General features: G+C 36.0%; 1 protein-coding gene across 9 annotated transcripts in view; it reads left to right on the forward strand.

Annotated features, from left to right (window-relative positions):
• Positions 1–19,149, forward strand: part of chl1b (cell adhesion molecule L1-like b) — a 77,939-nt gene that overhangs the window by 32,259 nt on the left and 26,531 nt on the right. For 5 of the 9 annotated variants that reach the window (XM_058402658.1, XM_058402664.1, XM_058402657.1 and 2 more), the window contains exons 1-10: positions 7,432–7,540; positions 9,848–9,956; positions 11,889–12,079; positions 12,619–12,741; positions 13,127–13,297; positions 16,237–16,275; positions 16,587–16,698; positions 17,003–17,184; positions 17,617–17,748; positions 18,560–18,700. In XM_058402658.1, the coding sequence (XP_058258641.1) occupies positions 7,447–7,540; positions 9,848–9,956; positions 11,889–12,079; positions 12,619–12,741; positions 13,127–13,297; positions 16,237–16,275; positions 16,587–16,698; positions 17,003–17,184; positions 17,617–17,748; positions 18,560–18,700 (1,294 nt within the window). In that variant the 5' untranslated portion in view covers positions 7,432–7,446. Of the gene's footprint in view, positions 1–1,424; positions 1,513–7,344; positions 7,541–9,847; positions 9,957–11,888; positions 12,080–12,618; positions 12,742–13,126; positions 13,298–16,236; positions 16,276–16,586; positions 16,699–17,002; positions 17,185–17,616; positions 17,749–18,559; positions 18,701–19,149 lie in introns of those variants that run through there. The other 4 variants (XM_058402660.1, XM_058402659.1, XM_058402662.1 and 1 more) reach the window with 2 other exon arrangements.

The raw sequence follows: 19,149 nt of genomic DNA on the forward strand, positions 1-19,149 counted from the left end.
GGCCTGGTTTATGCATGATACATGACATTGGCGTGTACATAGAAAAACAGCAGTAATGTGAGCTACAGTCATCTGTGTAACTCATGTAGATTTAATAGATGACACTTCAGAGATAAAATGCCCCCATCTTTCAGGTTCCCAAGTCAAACTGTAAAATACTTAGTGATTTTATGCAATGAGTTGTAAAACACACTGTAGAGATCTCTTTCCTTTAAAACTTACTTACTAGGTACCTTCTACAAAATTCAGAGAACTGGTATGCAAAACAGTTGAGAATGTAAGTATGTGATTTAAAATGCAATATTATTTTCTATACTATTAATAATTCTAAAATAAATGAATTAAACAAAAGCAGAGATTGTGAGTTCCTATCACAGACTTCTATAAATCAAGCAACTTCATTTTGGGGTAATGACAGGTGAAGCTGGTGGTTGAGTCAAGTTGACAAATGACAGTGAAGAAGAACTCCTGGCCTTTGCAGATCATCTTTACTATGCATTCATAATTAATGTATAAAATTCATAATCGTTAATCATATAATTTTACAAGCATTTATTATTTTCACTACTAACATTAGCCTGCTACGTACCTTGAGCTAATTAAAAGCATATTTATAAATGTTCACAATGTGTACTCAACTAACATATTTTGGTTTCAAAGCCAGCAGTTGACAAAGCATTTAGAATAAGTTTGACATGAGATCAATTGATATCAGATGTACATTTATTAATCTAATTCATGTTGACACAGCAGCACAAGTAAAAGGAGGCTGTCCAAGACTGCTCCCCCACCCGAAAGTGAGGCGTCCGTCAAAGGAGTCCCGCGACGATGACACGCCTCTAGAATGGGACCCAAGGTCAGAAACCAGGGTCTTCCACATAAGAAGGGTACGAAGCTCGCATCGCTTAACCCTTATGGCACCGAGGGGATGCCCGCGGAGATGAAAATCCGCACCTCAGAGCCAGAACCAGAACGGCCTCATGTGAATCAGACCCAAAAAGATAACGTTGGCTGCAGCCACCATGAGATACACATACAGCGGAGCGCTTCCTGAAGACAAAAAAAGCTGAAAGATGTGACTTAGATGCCACGTGTCCTATCCGAGCCAATGAATTGGCTCAGACAAACTTCCTTGACAAAGTGTTCCTATAGTGTCAATCATGACACAGTATCGAGTTCCCTCGAAAGGGAACTGTTACTTGCTACTAAACAAAAAAATGTGTTTTTTTAAGTTTGGCATCCATTTGGAACAGAACTACTATCCTTACAGTTTGCTGTTGCCTGGAGTACATCTTTCTATGGTGAAAGCTTGACCTAGACCCTAGGAAAGCCCAATCAATAAAACCAAGAATAGCATGTTGCAGTTTACTGATTTTGGGAAGGTGTTGGATTTGATGGGGGCTTTTAAATTGTGTTTTTGCTAGAGTCAGGGGACCTGTCCATCTCTGTCGCCTGCAGTGCATTTTACTGCGGTCATCAGGTTATTCATCATCCTGTCACAGAGGAGCTTAGGTAAGGAACTCCACTGTTCATTTATTGTGGCTCAGGCTGTATCCATCAACTTCATCATCCTCTTACTCTCTTGGAGGTATTTTAACACCCACTTCATTTTTCTGTGCATCTTCATGAAGCCTTCCCCAATCTATACTATTACTCTATATCTCCTTTACTGTTCTTCTTAATGTTTGTCTCCTGCTCCAGCTCATTGTTGGCCTTCCCCTAACAACACAACCTGTTCTAAAAGCAGTTGTAATTCTTCGGCACAAACTAGTTTAATAACCAATACATTTTTAATCTGATTTTTTGGTTAGTCATGTGAAATTAAAACTGTTGTTTGCAAAATGGTGTCTCTAAATAACAGCCAATACAGACAATGATTATTTCTTTGCTCTATCACCATTAGTCTGCCTATCTAAGCAGCTAATCCTTGCTTTTTCCACACTGGATTATCACTTGATAGATAATCTAACTAGTTTTGCTGCTAATTAAGCAATATCTGTTAATTTTATTGGCACTACTTTCTTCAATTGCTGCCATTTAGTGTTAGCGGAGTTAGCTCAAAATGCTATTTCAAATTAGATGAAATGAATGCCTTCTAATGAGGCATTTTAAATGAGTCTTTTTATCATACAGCATAATGAAACACTATAGTGATGCAGGGATGCACATTCTCATCGTTGACATTGCAGTCTTGTGACTTAGCTATTTTCACCTGCGTTTACCAGTCCTGCATTTCTAGATTTCCCTGTTTTTTTTTTGTGATTGTTGCAGCCTGACTGTTGCAGATTTTTCCAAATTTGTTGTTGGGGCTTTTTTATTGTTCAGAACTACTTAAGTTTGTACAATTTGTTACATTTTTAAAATTTTTAAAAATACCACACATTTAATCATTTTCTATGATAACTGTACATGTTCATAACTGTACTCATGTTCAGTACATCTGAATTGCTTTGGGGGCTTTGGCTGAATGTTGTGAACACATTTTATCCCAGATCTGTAGAAAATCTGTGTTTATTTTGAAAAATTGCAAATTGATTGTGCGACAATGACAACATTGCAAAATCTTAGAGGGTGTGGATATAGCGGTAATTAAATTGTGTAGCATGAAAAAGTTTATCACAGAAGATGATAAATTGGCACTAATTTTTTTTTTTCTATGTTGATTTTCTCTCATCCATTAGCTAGATATGGGGTCTTATCTTAAAAATGCAGTGAAGAAAAAGCTGTTTTCTTTAAAGTGTAAGTAAAATGACAACTATTCAATTTCTGTAATACTCAAGTAAAGCATAAATGCAATATAAATCTAATTATCTTAGTATACACTAGAAAAAAGTAATTTTTACCCTTGCCTTGGGGGAACAGTCCAACTCTTCTTAGTTTTTTTTTCTTTCTATAAGGTAATTCCGCATCTTGTTTTTTCCTTACTTCGGAAACTCCCTCTATAGGAACTTAGTTAATTTGAACATAATGGAATAAGTGATTAAATAAACCCCAAATTAAATGCTGTAATCAGAAAATAGAACTGCAGGGAAATAACTACTTAGTGATGTTAGTCACAGCCATAACAGAAGTATGTGGAAGAGATCCGAATCAGATTTTCCACAATTAGAGGTTTTCAAATGCACTTTTATTCAACTAACATGACCTAATCCCATTAGCGGCCAGCATGAAAAATTCCCACACAATAGGCAATTTAACAGTGAGCTAGCAGAGGGTAGGAGATGCATCTTCAGCAAGTAAAAAGATCCTGTGCTGTATGGCATCAAACTGTGGATTGTATCTGAGCAATAAATCTACTCTTGGAAAAATGGGGCAGTGTATTCGAACTAGAGGTATTAGAACAAATTAAACAACATTATAATTCTACAGGGAAAATGCCCCAAGTGCATAACTTTTGATGAAAGAAGACAGTTTTGTGTGTTGAAAGTGGGTGGCATGGCATACCTCTGAGTTCTGCCACTAAATGATCTTCACAAGGTGCCCCACTCTGTCACTTTAATTTCCCACCTTCCCAGTCTCTTGATTTATGCTTATCCATGGTGCTAAAGGAGTCCTTGCTGTGAGCAAGGAAAGTGTAGGAAAGGGAGAGAGATGCCATCCATCTGAAAAGCCTGCTCCAGATTTTCCTTGCCCCACTTTCTATCTTCCTCTCCTCCTTTTCTGGCACCTGTCATATACTGATGTGCTTAGGCAGTGCCAGGACTAGTGTGGGTCAGAGGTCACACTGGGCTTCCCACGCTGGCAGCTTTTAGCCTCCTGCCAACTTCAGCGGGCTCGGGTGTGAGCCTCCGGCACCGAACGAGGGGATTAGGAAACAGCCAGAGGTCCTTAAACAGGTCTTAGTTCTATCTACATGAGCAATTGCCTGGCAGGTTGACTGCTTCTGTTTCAGAATCATGCTCAGCATAAGTTAAACATTTAATTACCAAGAGGGTGCTAATCTCAAAAGATGGTCATAGTATTAAAGCTATTGATTTATGATGAACTATGTATGTCTACAGAGCTTTGTGACTCCTGCTATATACCATATGGATGAAGTAGTTCTAAATTGAACGTCTTTCATGTCCGGTCCCATGGTTTACAATCTGTCCCCAGCCAGATGGCCGTACTGCATCCTGCTAGACACTCAACAATAATGAAGAGCAGCCAAATTCAATTTGATGGAGAGGGCTCCAGTTCAATTAGAGTGGAGTTATAATAGGTCTATCTGAGAGGACTTTGTTTGATGAAGAACAGCATGTTAAAACTAGAACATTGTCTTAAGACAGTAAAAATATAAACTAAATGGGTCAGTGGGTCAAATGGTGCATAAACCAATTTTCTTAGTTTCTAATGACTTTTCTGGTGATATCACATAGTACATACTGGGGGTCAGAGCAACTGGCAGTGACTTGACAGAAGGAGCGAGACCGAGTTAATCCCATTATCACAATTCTCAGATTTGTAGAGCAGTGCTAATACCCATCTGGAAAACACAACCCTCCTACAGAGAATTAAAAGGAATCGACTCTTTCTTGCACATATGTCAATTGTTCAATAAAGTCTTCATGCACTGGTGTTTGATCTATGTTTTCCTGTTGGGATTTGTTAAATTGCACAGCAGATTAAGTAGCGGAGAGGAAATGGGTAGAGCAAGGAATGAGAGAGGCTGGGTCATGAATTCTTTCTGCTTAACTTTTTGCTCGTTCAAAGAAGCCATTTGAGTGTGTTGTGCATCATGTTGCTGAACATTATGAAATGCTGAAGTTTTGTGCGGTCACTTAGCTCAGTTGGCTGGGACTCTGAGACTTCTCTTTTCCACTTTCACAAATGATCATTATGTTATAATTAGTAGTTCTTTTTGCTTTTGGATATTTGACTAATTAGAGCCAAAAGGAAGGAATCTAATGAGCTGGGTCACTGCCTGAATGAGAAGGGCTCATCAGATACTCAAGTGAATCCACTGCAAAGTCAGAGCTAAAACCCAAGCATGAATGTGAGATAATTAGTGGCAGTGACTTTAGAATTAGCCAGGGCCTGTCATTACAAATATTTATCTGTTGTTAACTATGTAAATTAATATCACAAATGAATGTACTCCTGTGGTAACTGGCACATTAAGATCTCAGCAGATCTTGTTGATGTTGTAAAAGATTTATAGTAATGGCTCCATTCCAGTTTGTACAGTAAGGTTAAGGTTAGGTCTGTCATGCAATATTTTGTGTCTCTTTCATGTTCGTTGTGTGTATATATTGATGTCACACAAAAAAATTCTGCAAAGGTCAAATTACGTAGATCTGTGAGTTACATCCAAACAGAGCTGTAAAATGGTCAATCTGTCAGAAGATGCTTTAATTTCTAGCTTGCTATCTAAGTGTGCTCTTCTCATGCAGTGTGTCATGTTTTGAACAGGTTGTTGGTACATACCATATTGAAATGAACATAAGCCTAATAGATTAATTTGTAAACTGTCTAAACATGATTGCAATGCCCATAGATGATTTCAGCATAGATGTACACAGTAAGGATAGACATAGATCAGTTGTGTAACAAAGCTACTGTACTGTTTTTCATATTGTGTCTACCTCATAAAATGAAACAAAACGATTTAGATGATGTATATGGTTAAAGTTATTTGTCATTTCCATGGTTTTATTTATTTTCATACTTATGTATTATTTTTTTACAAATATATTACACATTTTTTACACATTTATTTACATTAAATGCTAATTAAATCAACATAATAATGAACATAATACCAACATAATGAACAAAAACTCGATTTATGCTAGTTTTGTCAGAAAAAATGTAAAATAATTCATGAGAATGAAAGAATCTGTTTTAAATTAAATGTAGTAATAAAATACAATGCAATCCTGTCTGCAAGTAGAGACTCAGTACTAAACCACACAACTTTGTTTAGTAGGTTGTGTACTGTGTACTATAAACATGCATATGTTCTGAACCTTTAAAGATCATGAAATGAAAGACAAAAAGAATAAACATTACTTTGTCTTTGTAATTTCAAGATACAGCCTAGCCTTTGCCAAAATAAATTATTATCTGTTACATAGCCTGTATTATCTCTACAATGGTTAGTATTGAATAATGTCTTTAAATAAGGTTGACATGCTTTAATGTAAACCCAGTGAAACAACTTGAAGCGTTTATTTGATTGATGGATTTGATGGACATTTTGAGTAAAGAGAAAATATTGTGCCAGGTGACATACCCATCTGGAATAACACAGTGTTGACAGTTTCCTGGTCTTAACTGAAAATAAGCCTGTTACACAAGTGTTTAATGTAATAAATACGCCATACATAATGGAATTGTGCTTTTGGTAGTTTTTTTCTGTCTGTATAAGAGACGCACTGCAATAAAGCAACATTCAGCAAAGCTGTATTTTGCCATGAGCAGTAAAATGTGTGGGGGCGGGGCTGTTCATGCTCATGTTTGAAGCACTGTCTCGTTTGCTGTAGTATGAGCCTCTTGTACCTGACCCCCCACTGAGTCTTCATTATATTATAGCCTCTGGTTTCTCGGTGCATGTGAAGTACACTATCCTTCTAACAGTTTGTGATACAAGACTAAAAAAACCCTACTGATGGTTATGCTATTACTACCAAATAACTAAAAATGGTGCTCTCACAGCATTTCAAGCACCATTGTACCCCTACCTCTGTGTTCCTACTTGAATATTAATGGCAGCTGCTCCCTGCTGTCTTACGGCAGCATTCTCGCTCTTAAAACCAGTTCATCAGAATCTGTCTCTGTTATTGTGCTATGAATTCATAATTCAGCCTAATTTCTACAACATCTGCTGTGCATTATCATAGCCAAAGGAGGCCATCCATTTATTTACATTCATGGCTTTTTGTATGTTGCATTATGAATCAGAGGATGGAGGGAAATGTGTCTGACACTCACTCTAACAAATAATAAACAAGGATACAATGTGTGTTTCCTGGGAGTGTGCAGCAGAAACCTTTAATATGGAGATTCTGCTCATTTTGTGTAAAGAGACGCGTGGGTAGGAAGCATCGATGCAGGTGTGCTCTTTCAGTGATTTGAGTGTGTGTGTGTGTGTGTGTGTGCATGAATGCACATGGGGCTGTTTAAGTGTGTGTTGATGAACATACAAGTTCCTGCGCAGTTTCTATGAGCATATGGCGTGTGCCAGTGGGTGTGAACCTTTCAGGGAGAACTGTCTAACAGTAAGATGCTGTGTGTGAGTGTGTGTGTGAATGTGTGCATGAGTGGGTGTGTGTTTGCATTCACACCTTGACATTTGGTAATGTCTAGCATTGGCTGATTCTGAGCAGTTCATGTGTGAGTGATAATTGTGTGTGTCTTGCACAGGTCATGACTCTCCAGTACTTATTGGAGTAAGATGTACTAAAATCTGGCCCACACACCAGTCTTTTCTTCTTCCACTGCTCAACTCTGAGGGTGTAACCAGTGATGCGATTACTGTGGAGACTGGGCGTTGCCCTGCTACTGGCGGCATTCCTCAATACCAGGCATCTCATAAACACTCTGGACATTCCATTAGAGAGTAAGTGATGATTAATGTCATATCATAATTTGCCAGCACTGATTATCAGAATTTATATTCATATTCTTTCCCCTTCATGGATGATAAATTATGGATATATTCCTTAATATGCTGCCAAATGTACAAGTGAACATTTTTTCCTAACTAAGGCAATCTAATGGGAGAAAATTATTCCAAATGCATTCTTATTGCTAGTCTGATTTAATAGACATATATATCATTGAATAAATGGAAAAATATGTCTGGTTTCCAAGGAAGAAACTGTATATATACTGTATATGGTCTTGGTAATAGATAGTTTATAGAGGACAAGCCTATTTAATGTGTTTTTCTTGTTAACAATCAGATAGGATCTCATTCTTTTCCACTTTCAGTTGGTGAAATATAGCAGCCATATAGCATTGTAAACATCACCTTGTAGCTTATTTCTGTAAATGGCAAATACTGAGATTAAATATTCTGTTGCTGGTGCACTCCTTGATGTAGAGAAGCAGTGTCCAAACTGTTTTAAAGATTTTCAAAAAAGTTTCAAATTAGACCTTATCAAAATACCTAAAGGCCAGTCATATACTGATATAAAAACACTTCTGTTAAAATGACAGGTTTCTGTGTTATAAAAAATATTAAACTAATACAATTTTTTTTTTTTAGAATTTTTCTACCATTATTGTGAAACCTATAAACTAAAGTGAAAATAATATGAATCATTTTATTAAAAAAAAAGAAAATTACTAATACACAATAACCTGGTTGCATAAGTGTACACACTTAGTTGAAGCACCTTTAGGTTTTATCACAACATTCAGTCTTGTTGACTTTTAGATTTTCATCATAGCCTAGTCATATGAAAAACCCTGGAAATTGTTGTCACATGTAGGGACATGTGTTTGTCAAAAATTGCTGCAATTCTTCTAATGTTTTAATTCTAACAATGTCATGACTGTGCCATATATTTTAAACTTGTTGAATGTTTTTAGTGTTCTGCGGTATATTTATTGAAAAGAAAGGCTAAGAGAAACTTTCAACAACAGTATACATTTTAGAAGAACTCTTGCTCCTTGAACTATTCTGTGTCTATTTTGGTATTTGGAGTCATTTATTAAACACACAAAAAGGCCAGCCACACTTGACATGTTTCTGAATCCTTTTGTAGAAATGAGTCAGACTTACCAAAATATTGTCTCAATATAATTTTAGCATGTTTTGGCTAAATTAAGACCACAGGCTGTGTTTGCACCATAGTTTGTCTCCTGTAATCTAGAGATTGATAGATCCCTAATGTGTTGTGTATTGTCTAGTTAATGCTGATTATTTGTTTGACAGTTTGTGTCTGCATTGTGCAAAATCAACCTTCATATACACTGTATGTTGATATGCCCAATATCTGATGCATGTAGTACCTTACAATGCCTGTAAGGGGCATTTCCTTAAAACATTCAGTGTGGCTCCTGAAATAAATATGAATTTTAATGAAAGATGAAATCTCTGTTCAAAACCATTACACAATAATTTAATTAATCATTTTTAAATGTTTGCATAAACAATTTTATGTGAACTTTCATATTACTGTATACCTTACTGGACAGACTGAGTTGCTGGTTTATTAGGTACACCTATCTAGTATTGTGCCTCTTTTGGCCTGTAGCAAGAGTAAGATTTCACTGTGACTCTACATGTTACATGATGTCTTCTGGAGGAATATTATTGCAGGGAATGTAATTGATCTAACACAGATGTTTTAAATTAAAGAGTGGAACAGTTTTGGTCTGAACCCAGTATGGCCTTTGGCTATTGTAAACAAGTCAAAACAAATGTGGTAAGTGAAGTGTTTGAAGATGACATTCTGCACATTCACTATGTTCCATGTAAAATGTGATTTGTCTGATAAAAAAAGATTATCTGTTTTATTTACACCACACATAACAGTCACGAGATATGGCTTGTTGGAAAGTACAATGTGTGTGAATGCAAAGTATGTACTTATAAACCAGCAATTCAGTGTACTTTACAGAAATCATCAGTTTCATATTTACTTGACCTCAAACCGTGATTCAGATTATGATTATACTTCAGCTGATTATTTTTTTCTACACTATATTATTATGCATAACTATTTTGTGTAGCTTGTATTAGACCCATCATTGTTAGTCAAGGCCTAAGGTCACACTGTCACAGCAGGTCCTTACAGGAACGCATGCATCATTGCTTACGCTTAATGTAAGCACACGAGTGAGTCGCCCCATATGCCTGAGCCTCTTGTGCAGTACTGTGTAGTGTAACTGCCACTCCTGTGCTCTCTTTACCCAGTTGAGCAGCCGCCAACGATAACAGAGCAGTCACCAGCCACTCTTATCGCTTTGTCCTTTGATGAGAGCTTTGCAGTGAAGTGTGAAGCCAAAGGCAATCCTGATCCAGAGTAAGCACACAAACAAGTACACACATGCACTCATGCTTACACTCACACACTAGGTCATTAGCAATGCCAAGAGGTGTATCCTAATACAAAAGTACAATTACTTTTACCTAATGTCATGTGCTTAATGATATTCTGCAATCCTGTGGTACGATTTAATACAAACCAAATACAGCTTGTAACATGGGGTACAATGATTCTATTGCCAAGAGTAGTCCATGTTGTGAATAATTTTCATATGTCCTATCTATATATTTATGCACAGTATTTTATATATTTTATAGTAAATGTGAACCCTAGTATTATGCATTTAGAAACACTGGAAATCACTAAAAATCCCAGAAACTACTAAAGCACAAATGTCAAAAAAAAAAAAATAGCCATTTTCAGAGCATAACTTATAAAATGTGTACTGAGGAAATTTTCATTCCAGTACTGTCTTTTCCAAATCATGGAATTGTTGTTTATAGTTGACAGTAATAGTCACCTAATTTGTATCTGTGGATTTGTCATTATATAAGCACATTATGTCTTATGTCTTCACTGGCCACTTTATTAGGAGCACATGTACACCTGCTCATTTAATTGTCCTGTCCTAAATAAAGTGAGTATTTGTATATCTATAAATAATGCATGTAATGTAACAATAAATAGGCACATAATAAAAGAATAAATGTAAAGCTAGAAAATTATAATATTGCTAAGAAATGGTTATTTGTTTGTTTGTTTGTTTGTTTATTTAAAGGAACTGTATGCAACATTAAATATATCTTTAAAAATTATTGATCAAACACAGGGTGGTTATTAGCTGGTTGAGTATTTATGACGTTCTTCCTTCTTGTGCAGTTTCCATGGCAACGCTTATAGCGTCCAGTCAGGCAGACATGCAGGCAGTTGTTCAGAGGACACGTAGGAAATGAGATGACCAGATCTTTAAGTTAGATATGTTTGTTGTAGAGGTTCTGGTCTGTATTACTCTCCCATCAGTAGTTCCGCTACCACCTAAAAAAGGCTGTTTTTGTAATTTCTTTATGAAATGACACAGAGTAGGTGAAGAACAGAAAATTATTTTTTGATATCTGCTCAACATCCAAGATAGATGGTATGCTAGTTACAGAAAATATAACATGCAGAAAATGTTGTCAAAAGATGTTGTCTAGGAATAACTCAACAGAAGATTTTAAGATTATAGAAAAGTTATTTTGTAATTTATTTTCATTAAATTATAGCTTATTGTGTATTATTTTAAAAAGCAAACTCTGGTGAACATCCAGCTAAACAATTTATTTAAGTAATAAAGTAAAATGGTGTAAGGGTGTCTTTATTCATCCAAAAGTCCATTTTGCACCATTCACTTTGGTCAGTGTGTGTTGTGACAAGTAGTATGAAACGATTACTAATGTAATTAGACGTGATGTTGTATTAGAATCTTAATCTCCTCAGTCTGGTTATAATATTTTGATTTTTTTTTTTATTCCAGTTGAAGTGTCATTCATATTATTAGGCCATATATTAATTCAGTTTCTAGTTTTAATACACATATGATGGATTGACAAAATGCAGGCCAGGTTTGGTCTCTATTTAAATTACAGAATTGAGTATATTATTCAGGGTGTATTTCTGCACCATGCCTAGTGTGCCTGGGATAGGCTCAAGATTCACATCAACCCTGTCCTGGGTAAAGCTTACTGAAGATGAATGAATAAATGATATTACATCTGCAATAGCTAAAATAAAAATGATATCGATATTGTGTGGGTATAACTTTGTAAGAAACTGAATTACTCTCAATCTGCAAGTCTTCTCTCTCTTTTTCTCTTGATGATGTGTGCTGTATTATTCCAACAAACATATTTATAGATAATTACATAATTATCAGAGTGCTGTAAATTGTTTTAGGATTTAGATTGTTTACCCAAGATTTTTTTCCTGTAGATTCAAATGGACAAAGAATGGGCAAGATTTTGATCCATATCAGGACCCCATGTTGATCACTAATGAAGACTCTGGAACATTCATCATCTCAAACAACGGGAACCTCACTGAATACCAAGGGACTTATCGCTGTTATGCCTATAACAAGCTTGGAACTGCCATGTCAGAGGAAATTGAATTCATCATTCCGAGTGAGTAAAATATGACTGTACTATTATGGTACTTTCAATTAGATTTAGAGTCCACTGAAATGGCCACTCTTGTTCTCGATGGAGGTGTCCACGGTATTTGCCTGTTACAAGCCCCCTGAACTTTGCCCCCTTTCTCTCTGCTATATAATTGTGTGTATGTGAACCTTGGGATGCAGTGGGTGAAAAATAGACTCACTGCTCTCTTTATCATTCTCCTAGATACATTGCTCACAGTGCTCTAAAATCCACTGTATAAATCTCTGGACCATGGAACCATGCCAAAGGGGGCAGCAATGACAAAGCATGAGCACTTCTTAGTCACTCATTGAAGTTTGACATGAGGCGATGATGTAGTAATCGTGTGTTATTGCTGTGCTTTGGGACCAAGGTTTTAGGGTGCTATAAATCTTCTCTGTTTTACGTTGGCACATTCTTAAGAAAACTATGGCGATCCAGGCCTCTTACTGCCCTCCTGCTGCCACGATATATTACTACATCTGCCCATTCAGCACTTGCCTTGTGTTTATTCTACTTTCCAGATGTTCCGAAGTTTCCAAAAGAGAAAATTGATCCGATTAAGGTAGAAGAGGGACAACCATTTATTTTGGAATGCAAACCGCCTAAAGGAATTCCTCCACTGGAAATCTACTGGATGACCATAAGTGAGTAACCAAGCATGACCAACCAGTACATATAAATATCCTGGATCACACATCATCTGTTTATTAAAAATGAGTTTTTTCCACTAATCTTTCATACAGAACTTTTTGGTTACCACACAGTTTGAGTTGTTATTCAAAAAATTACAAATAAAATATATTTGAGTGCCCTGTTTCTGCATCACAGCATCACTTTTTTGAGTGAGTAAAATTCACTTACAAAGAGGCATTCTTTAAATGATCATCCAATTACATTTGATGTTGCTCTCAACCAGTTAACATAAAAAAAATAATAAAAAGACTGAGCAAATATTATGTGTATATAGCTGTATTTGTTGTTTGCATTTTCAGGCACATAACAGTGCTGAAAGTTCCCTTTCTCTTATAGGTATGAAGCAGATAGAGCAAGACGATAGAGTGACTATGGGGCTGAATGGGAACCTCTATTTCTCCAACGCCATTCAGACAGACAGCCGGAGAGATTACTGCTGCTATGCATCCTTCCCAAGAATACGTACCATCGTCCAGAAAACTGCCATGTCTGTTATTGTCAGCAACTGTATGTATAACCCTCAAACAATCTGTTCACTGATGTATTCTCCATTGTCCCAGGTCATTACTTCTAATAACATAAACAGTAGAAATACTTGACATGCGTTAAGCTTATGATGATCTGGAGTGCATATCATGGAGGGAATGATACAGTTCAAAGTGGTTTTTACTGTGATATTTACAAATGGTAGCTATTTTTTTACACATTAATTTGACTTGACCTTAAAATCCTAAGATTTTTTTTTATCCAATAGCAGCATGGCAAAACAAAGCAAACTGATTAAGCTAATAATACTTTAGAGATGCAACACATCCAATAAATACCACTTACATTGCTTAAGTGCTGTTAGTGAAAATAAATCAAGAGTGTGCTTAACCTTTATCAAGAAAATGAATGCTTTCAGATAGAGGCTACATATTAGTAATGGTATTAAACATACAGTAGTTCCCAAAAGACATGAATTTTGGGTATTCAATATTCTTAAATCACAAGTGGAAATAAAATCTATAGGCTGTCCTGTATAAGAAAAAAAAATACATCAAAATGCATAACCTAGTCCATTAGGAAGCTAGTCAGGTCAGGGATAGCATGGCACCCCTGGAGCAGAGAGGGTAAAGGGCCTTGCTGAATTGTCCCAGTGTGGCAGTGGCGCTCGAACTTATAACCTTCTGCTCAGTATTGCAGATGCTTTAATTATTGAGCCACCACTGCCTTGTTATTAACATCTTTCTGGATCTGGTTACCGTATTAAGTTTCTATTTATAATCATAGTCTTCACTTTGTGTCTAAGGTGGCACATTAGTACACTAGGTAGCTTATTGCTCCAGGGCCCTTGGTTTGATCCTGAGCTTAGATTATTCACTGTGTGTAGTTTTATAGGTACACACTGTGTCCACTTTTGCCTTCAATGAATTCTGTGTTTTTTTTTTCTTACCTCCAAAATCACATCAGTATGTGGATTGGCTATGTTAAATAGGCCCTTAAGTATGAATGAGTGAATGCGTGTGTGCATGGTCCCCTGCGATGGACTGACATGCTACCATCCAGTGTATATTCCTGCCTTAGGCCCTGTATTCCCAGTATAGGCTCAGATCCAAATTAACCCTGACCAGAATAGTGGCTACACAAGATGAATGAATGATCCTGGAACTGGGAAGCTTTTTATGTTATCTTCATTGTGTCTACTGAATAATTCATAGGAATCGCTGAAAAAGCTTTAATATAAGAAAATGCTATATTCAGCTGAGACTGGAAAGGAGTTTTTCTTGTTCAACCTTTAAACATCAAATCTGTCATTTTGACCTGAACAGAGCTTTAGACTTCTTTGTCATCGAGAATATGGTGTTTGATCAATGACATAGCATCAAGTCAGCCACAGAAAGCACTAGCTTTCATCTGAGGTCTGGGGTGCAGTGATGGATCAAGCAGGATTGATTCATGGTCATTTGTTTTTCAGACATCTGGGACATGTCATCCATTCTATGAATGAGATCCTTTTATACATCAACAATGTTCATAAAGCTCATGTCTTTGCACCTACATTAAAGTCATGGTCGGGGATTTAAAAGCAGTATATTGTAATGGCAATCACAGCTGTTAAAGGAAGGCATTTGAAGCATGCACAACAAATATTGGACCAGCCTATTTAAAAGATAAATTGTGATTCGGTTATAATGTATTCATTTGGAAACCTTAGAACTGAAACTTCTGCTGGGTAGAAACAATTACAGCTTTTACATATAGCACCCCTAATGATTATTTCGCTTTTTGCTTTACTGCAACATCAAATTTATGCATGAGATTGGGATGTTTATTTCTTGCCCCCATTTGAAGTCAACAAAAATTGAAAAATGCTTAATTGATTAATATTCTTTAATTCAAAGCGAACTTAAAGTTTCTCAAACTCAGTCTTAGATGTGTCTTCAAGAGTTGTGGATATTTTGATTATGCCATTTTTTTTTTTACATTCTTCAGCAAATTTTGTCCAGCTCTTCCTAATTACATGATTTTTTTTTTTTTTTCTTTAATTTTTGCTCTGTGTTGTTTTGGCTAAAAGTATGTAGACATTTGTCAATTGTAAGGCATGTCTTTGTAGTTACAATTTCTCTTCACTGGAACTAAAGAGACACAAATCTTTTCCAGCATGATCCTGCCTCTCTGAACATACCAAAGTCAGTAAAACCAATAAAAATAAGGATGCTTTGCCAAGGGAAGAACTCTGAATTCATCCCCACTTGAACAGCTTTGGGATAAACTGGAACACTGGCCTCATCACCAAACATCACTGCCTGATCTGGCTAATGGTCTTGTGATAAAATGAACATAAATCCCCAAAGCCACCCTCCAAAGTCTAATAGAAAGCCTTCTCAGAAGAGTGGAGGTCATTATGAAAGCCAAGGGGAAACAAAATCTGGAATGGGCTTTTCAAAAAGCACATTCAAGTATAATGGTCATATAAAGTATATTTTACCCTGAATGCAGATGTCTCACTGACTAGACCAGGTTCTCCTCAACAGGTTGCCTTAATTTGACTCCATCCATGTTACTTTTGGTAGCAACAAGCTTCCCGCCTTCCTCTTGCTGAAAAGGAACCTAGAGCATAATGCTTCCATCAGTATTCTTGATCATAAGAATGGTGTTACCTAGGTGTTTGACCGTATTTGGTGTGTGCCAAACATTATGCTTTGGCTTTAGACCAAATGAACAAAAATCATCACATACTTTCTAGAGGCAGTGTAAAAAGCATTATTTAAAGCATACATTCTTAGAAATAATGTTTAAACAAATAATTTTTTTCAGAACAAAATGGCATTACAAATGTCCTGACCATCACTTTAATCACCATTGCCAGATGCCAATAGCTCATTTATGGTTTATTGCATTCATTTTTGATTTGATATGTGCTTCCATGTATTTTCCATCTGTTTTCCATTTCTCCATTTCAGCAAAGTCAATGAGTCAATCTGGTAGTGGAAGGGGAACAGGTGAGCATTGTTCACTACGTCTGCTTCTCTAGAACAGCAGATCTTTTTAGCAGCTGAAGCTCAGACAGCACACCTGTTTTAATGCTTACACTGAAACTAGATATAGTACTTCAGGATGTGTACCACTTGTGGTGTGTACATCTATTTTGTTGGAGATATGCATTTTTTTAAAGGCAGCTTCAGTGACATACATATGAAAATGTATTATTAGATTAATCAATCACACCATCATGCACATGTTGAAACAGCTTTTTATGTAATCATATGTATCATATGGCCTCACATATGGATCGTATGGTCTCTTATCTTAGCTAACGCCATTCTGGAAAGGAAGCCCAGTCTTCTGTCTCCCTCTGGTGGTCAAACATTCACTCATATTGTAAAAGGGGAGGAACTGATATTAGAATGCATTGCTGAAGGCTTGTAAGTAACATTCTCTCATTTATCCGAATTCAACTTATTTACTGATATGAGATTTCTTGTATTGTGTGCTATTTACAGACATTAGTGTAATGATAACCAAGAGCACTTTAACTATTAATAAATAGGTTAGAACATTAATATGACATTAAATACTATTCTCAGATAATGTGTTTACCTTCGAGTACCAGTCCAATCCATTTGCATAAAATTACTTTCCTATCTCTAAATGCCACTTAAAGAACAACACTATCTGTCATTTCATTTATTCATGAATATTTATTCTTGTGGCCTTTTCTTCCTCCAGCCCAACTCCAATGGTTGAGTGGATAAAGATAGGAGACCAACTTCCTGACCGAGCTGTGTTAAAGAATTTTGGGAAGCACCTGACCATAGAGGAAGTGATAGAAGATGATGAAGGGAAATACATGTGCAAGGCCTATAATGCCCATGGAACAGCTATACATTACTTTCATGTAGCTGTGGAGGGTGGGATATTGTTTTTTTTTTTCTTATTTGAGATTTTAAGGGTTAAGTGTTTGCTAATATAACCAATATATGTTTTCATTATAAGCTAAATGAGAATCAGGTGACATAATTTTCATGATATAACATGAACTCTGACATAAAGTACAAAATACAATATTACCATGTGTAAGGTGGGGCAGATCTTGGTATTTTTGTATTCATTGGTGGTGGTAACGTGATAAAAAATTAGTCTACAGATTTACTTAACAGTTTTAGATCACCCCCTTTGCTTCACTCCATGTACATCAGTGCACACTGTTTTATGTCTGACCACAAAAAAGCAAAACATTTAAAAAATGAATAATGTAGCTTTGACTTACCAAATTATTAATTTGGAGCTGCCAGGCTTGTCATTAAATTGTGTGTATCTTTATGGTTGTTCTTTTGTAACAGAGCCTCCTAAGTGGAATATTGAACCCAAGGGTCAGTTGAATGTCATTGGAGCTGATGTTGTCATCAGATGTGCTGCATATGGCAACCCAGTTCCCACTGTGTCATGGATGGTGAATGGGCGCCCTCTTAGTGGTATGATTCTCTGATTCAAGCCATGTAGGCAGGATGTGTTTTTTATGAATTCAATACTTAGTATGCAGTTGTGTGGCCAGTATGACTCAGGTTTAGGTTAAAAGCAGATTTCTAGTGTATACCTGAACATTAAACAACAGTGCTGCTGAATTTCTCAATATGATTTTTCAAGAAAGAGTAGTTCCCACAATACTACCAACTTCAAATCACAGGTATTAACCAATGCTCATTTTCTAAAACATTGTGGTTTTAACTCCAGAAAAACAATGAAAATTGTCTAATTTAACACTTTTTGAAAGAGTGTTGAATATGTTTTTTACCATGAGACTTTAGGAGTGAGCATTTAAGATTTCTCATTAACAAGCTACATTGTTTCTGTCTCATTAATTTCAGGAGAATGTGAGGGATCACCTATTTATATTTGTTATAATGTACATAATAACAGGATTGTTTTTAATTGTTTTAAATGAATGTAACTATAAACAGATGTTGATGCAATCTGTCATTGTTTAATTAATATGAACCAAGTTGTGGCATTAGCAAATTGTTATAGTATAAGAGGAATGAAGCAATGCAGTAAGCCTTTTTATTGGAAAATAATACATTTTTGGGTGGTGTGAAGTGTTGTACTGTTACTAACTTGATGTGAATTAATTACATAAAGCACAGTTTATTCTTTACATACATAAGATGGTTTATTTAGGTCTCAAAAAATCGTTGTATAAAAGAACAGTTCCCATAAATATCTGTAAACAAATAAATAAACAAATAAGATTGCTGTAAGCCACTGCTGATTTTGCATCTGTTTCAGAGGTTCCAGCAACCAACAGAAAAGTGTATGATGACACCATCATGATCCACAACGCCAGCCCCAGTGACAGCGCAGTTTATCAGTGTGAAGCTTCCAACAGACACGGAACGCTACTGGCCAATGCTAACATCATGATCATGAGTGAGTAAAGCCTCCATCTGAAAATCTGCTGAAGAAAACCCTTTTCATTGGTTTATTTATATTGAAAATGAATGTGGATTTTAAAATTCAGTGCATACCACACTAGATATATGAGGATATGATGCTAACCTGACATACGTTAAATAAAAAGACCTTGCAGTATACTGAATGAATGCAATGATCCGTAAGATTTCTCCCTTTGAGAGAGTAAAAAAAGATTGTGTTTCTATGGCAACCTTTTGTTTTCATGATTATGATCAGACCACATGGTAGATTTAATATATATTATACAGGTTTATAAAAATTATAAAAATCTATTGTTCTATTTATTACCAAAAATTGGTAATAAATACATATATTCATTATTACCAGCAAATATGGGACTAAATCAAGATGATCCTACTTAAATTATTTAATTTACCCTAGAGTGGGCACTTCATGAATCCATA

The sequence above is a fragment of the Hemibagrus wyckioides genome, linkage group LG11, assembly GCF_019097595.1.
Source record: "Hemibagrus wyckioides isolate EC202008001 linkage group LG11, SWU_Hwy_1.0, whole genome shotgun sequence".
NCBI classification, from domain to species: domain Eukaryota; kingdom Metazoa; phylum Chordata; class Actinopteri; order Siluriformes; family Bagridae; genus Hemibagrus; species Hemibagrus wyckioides.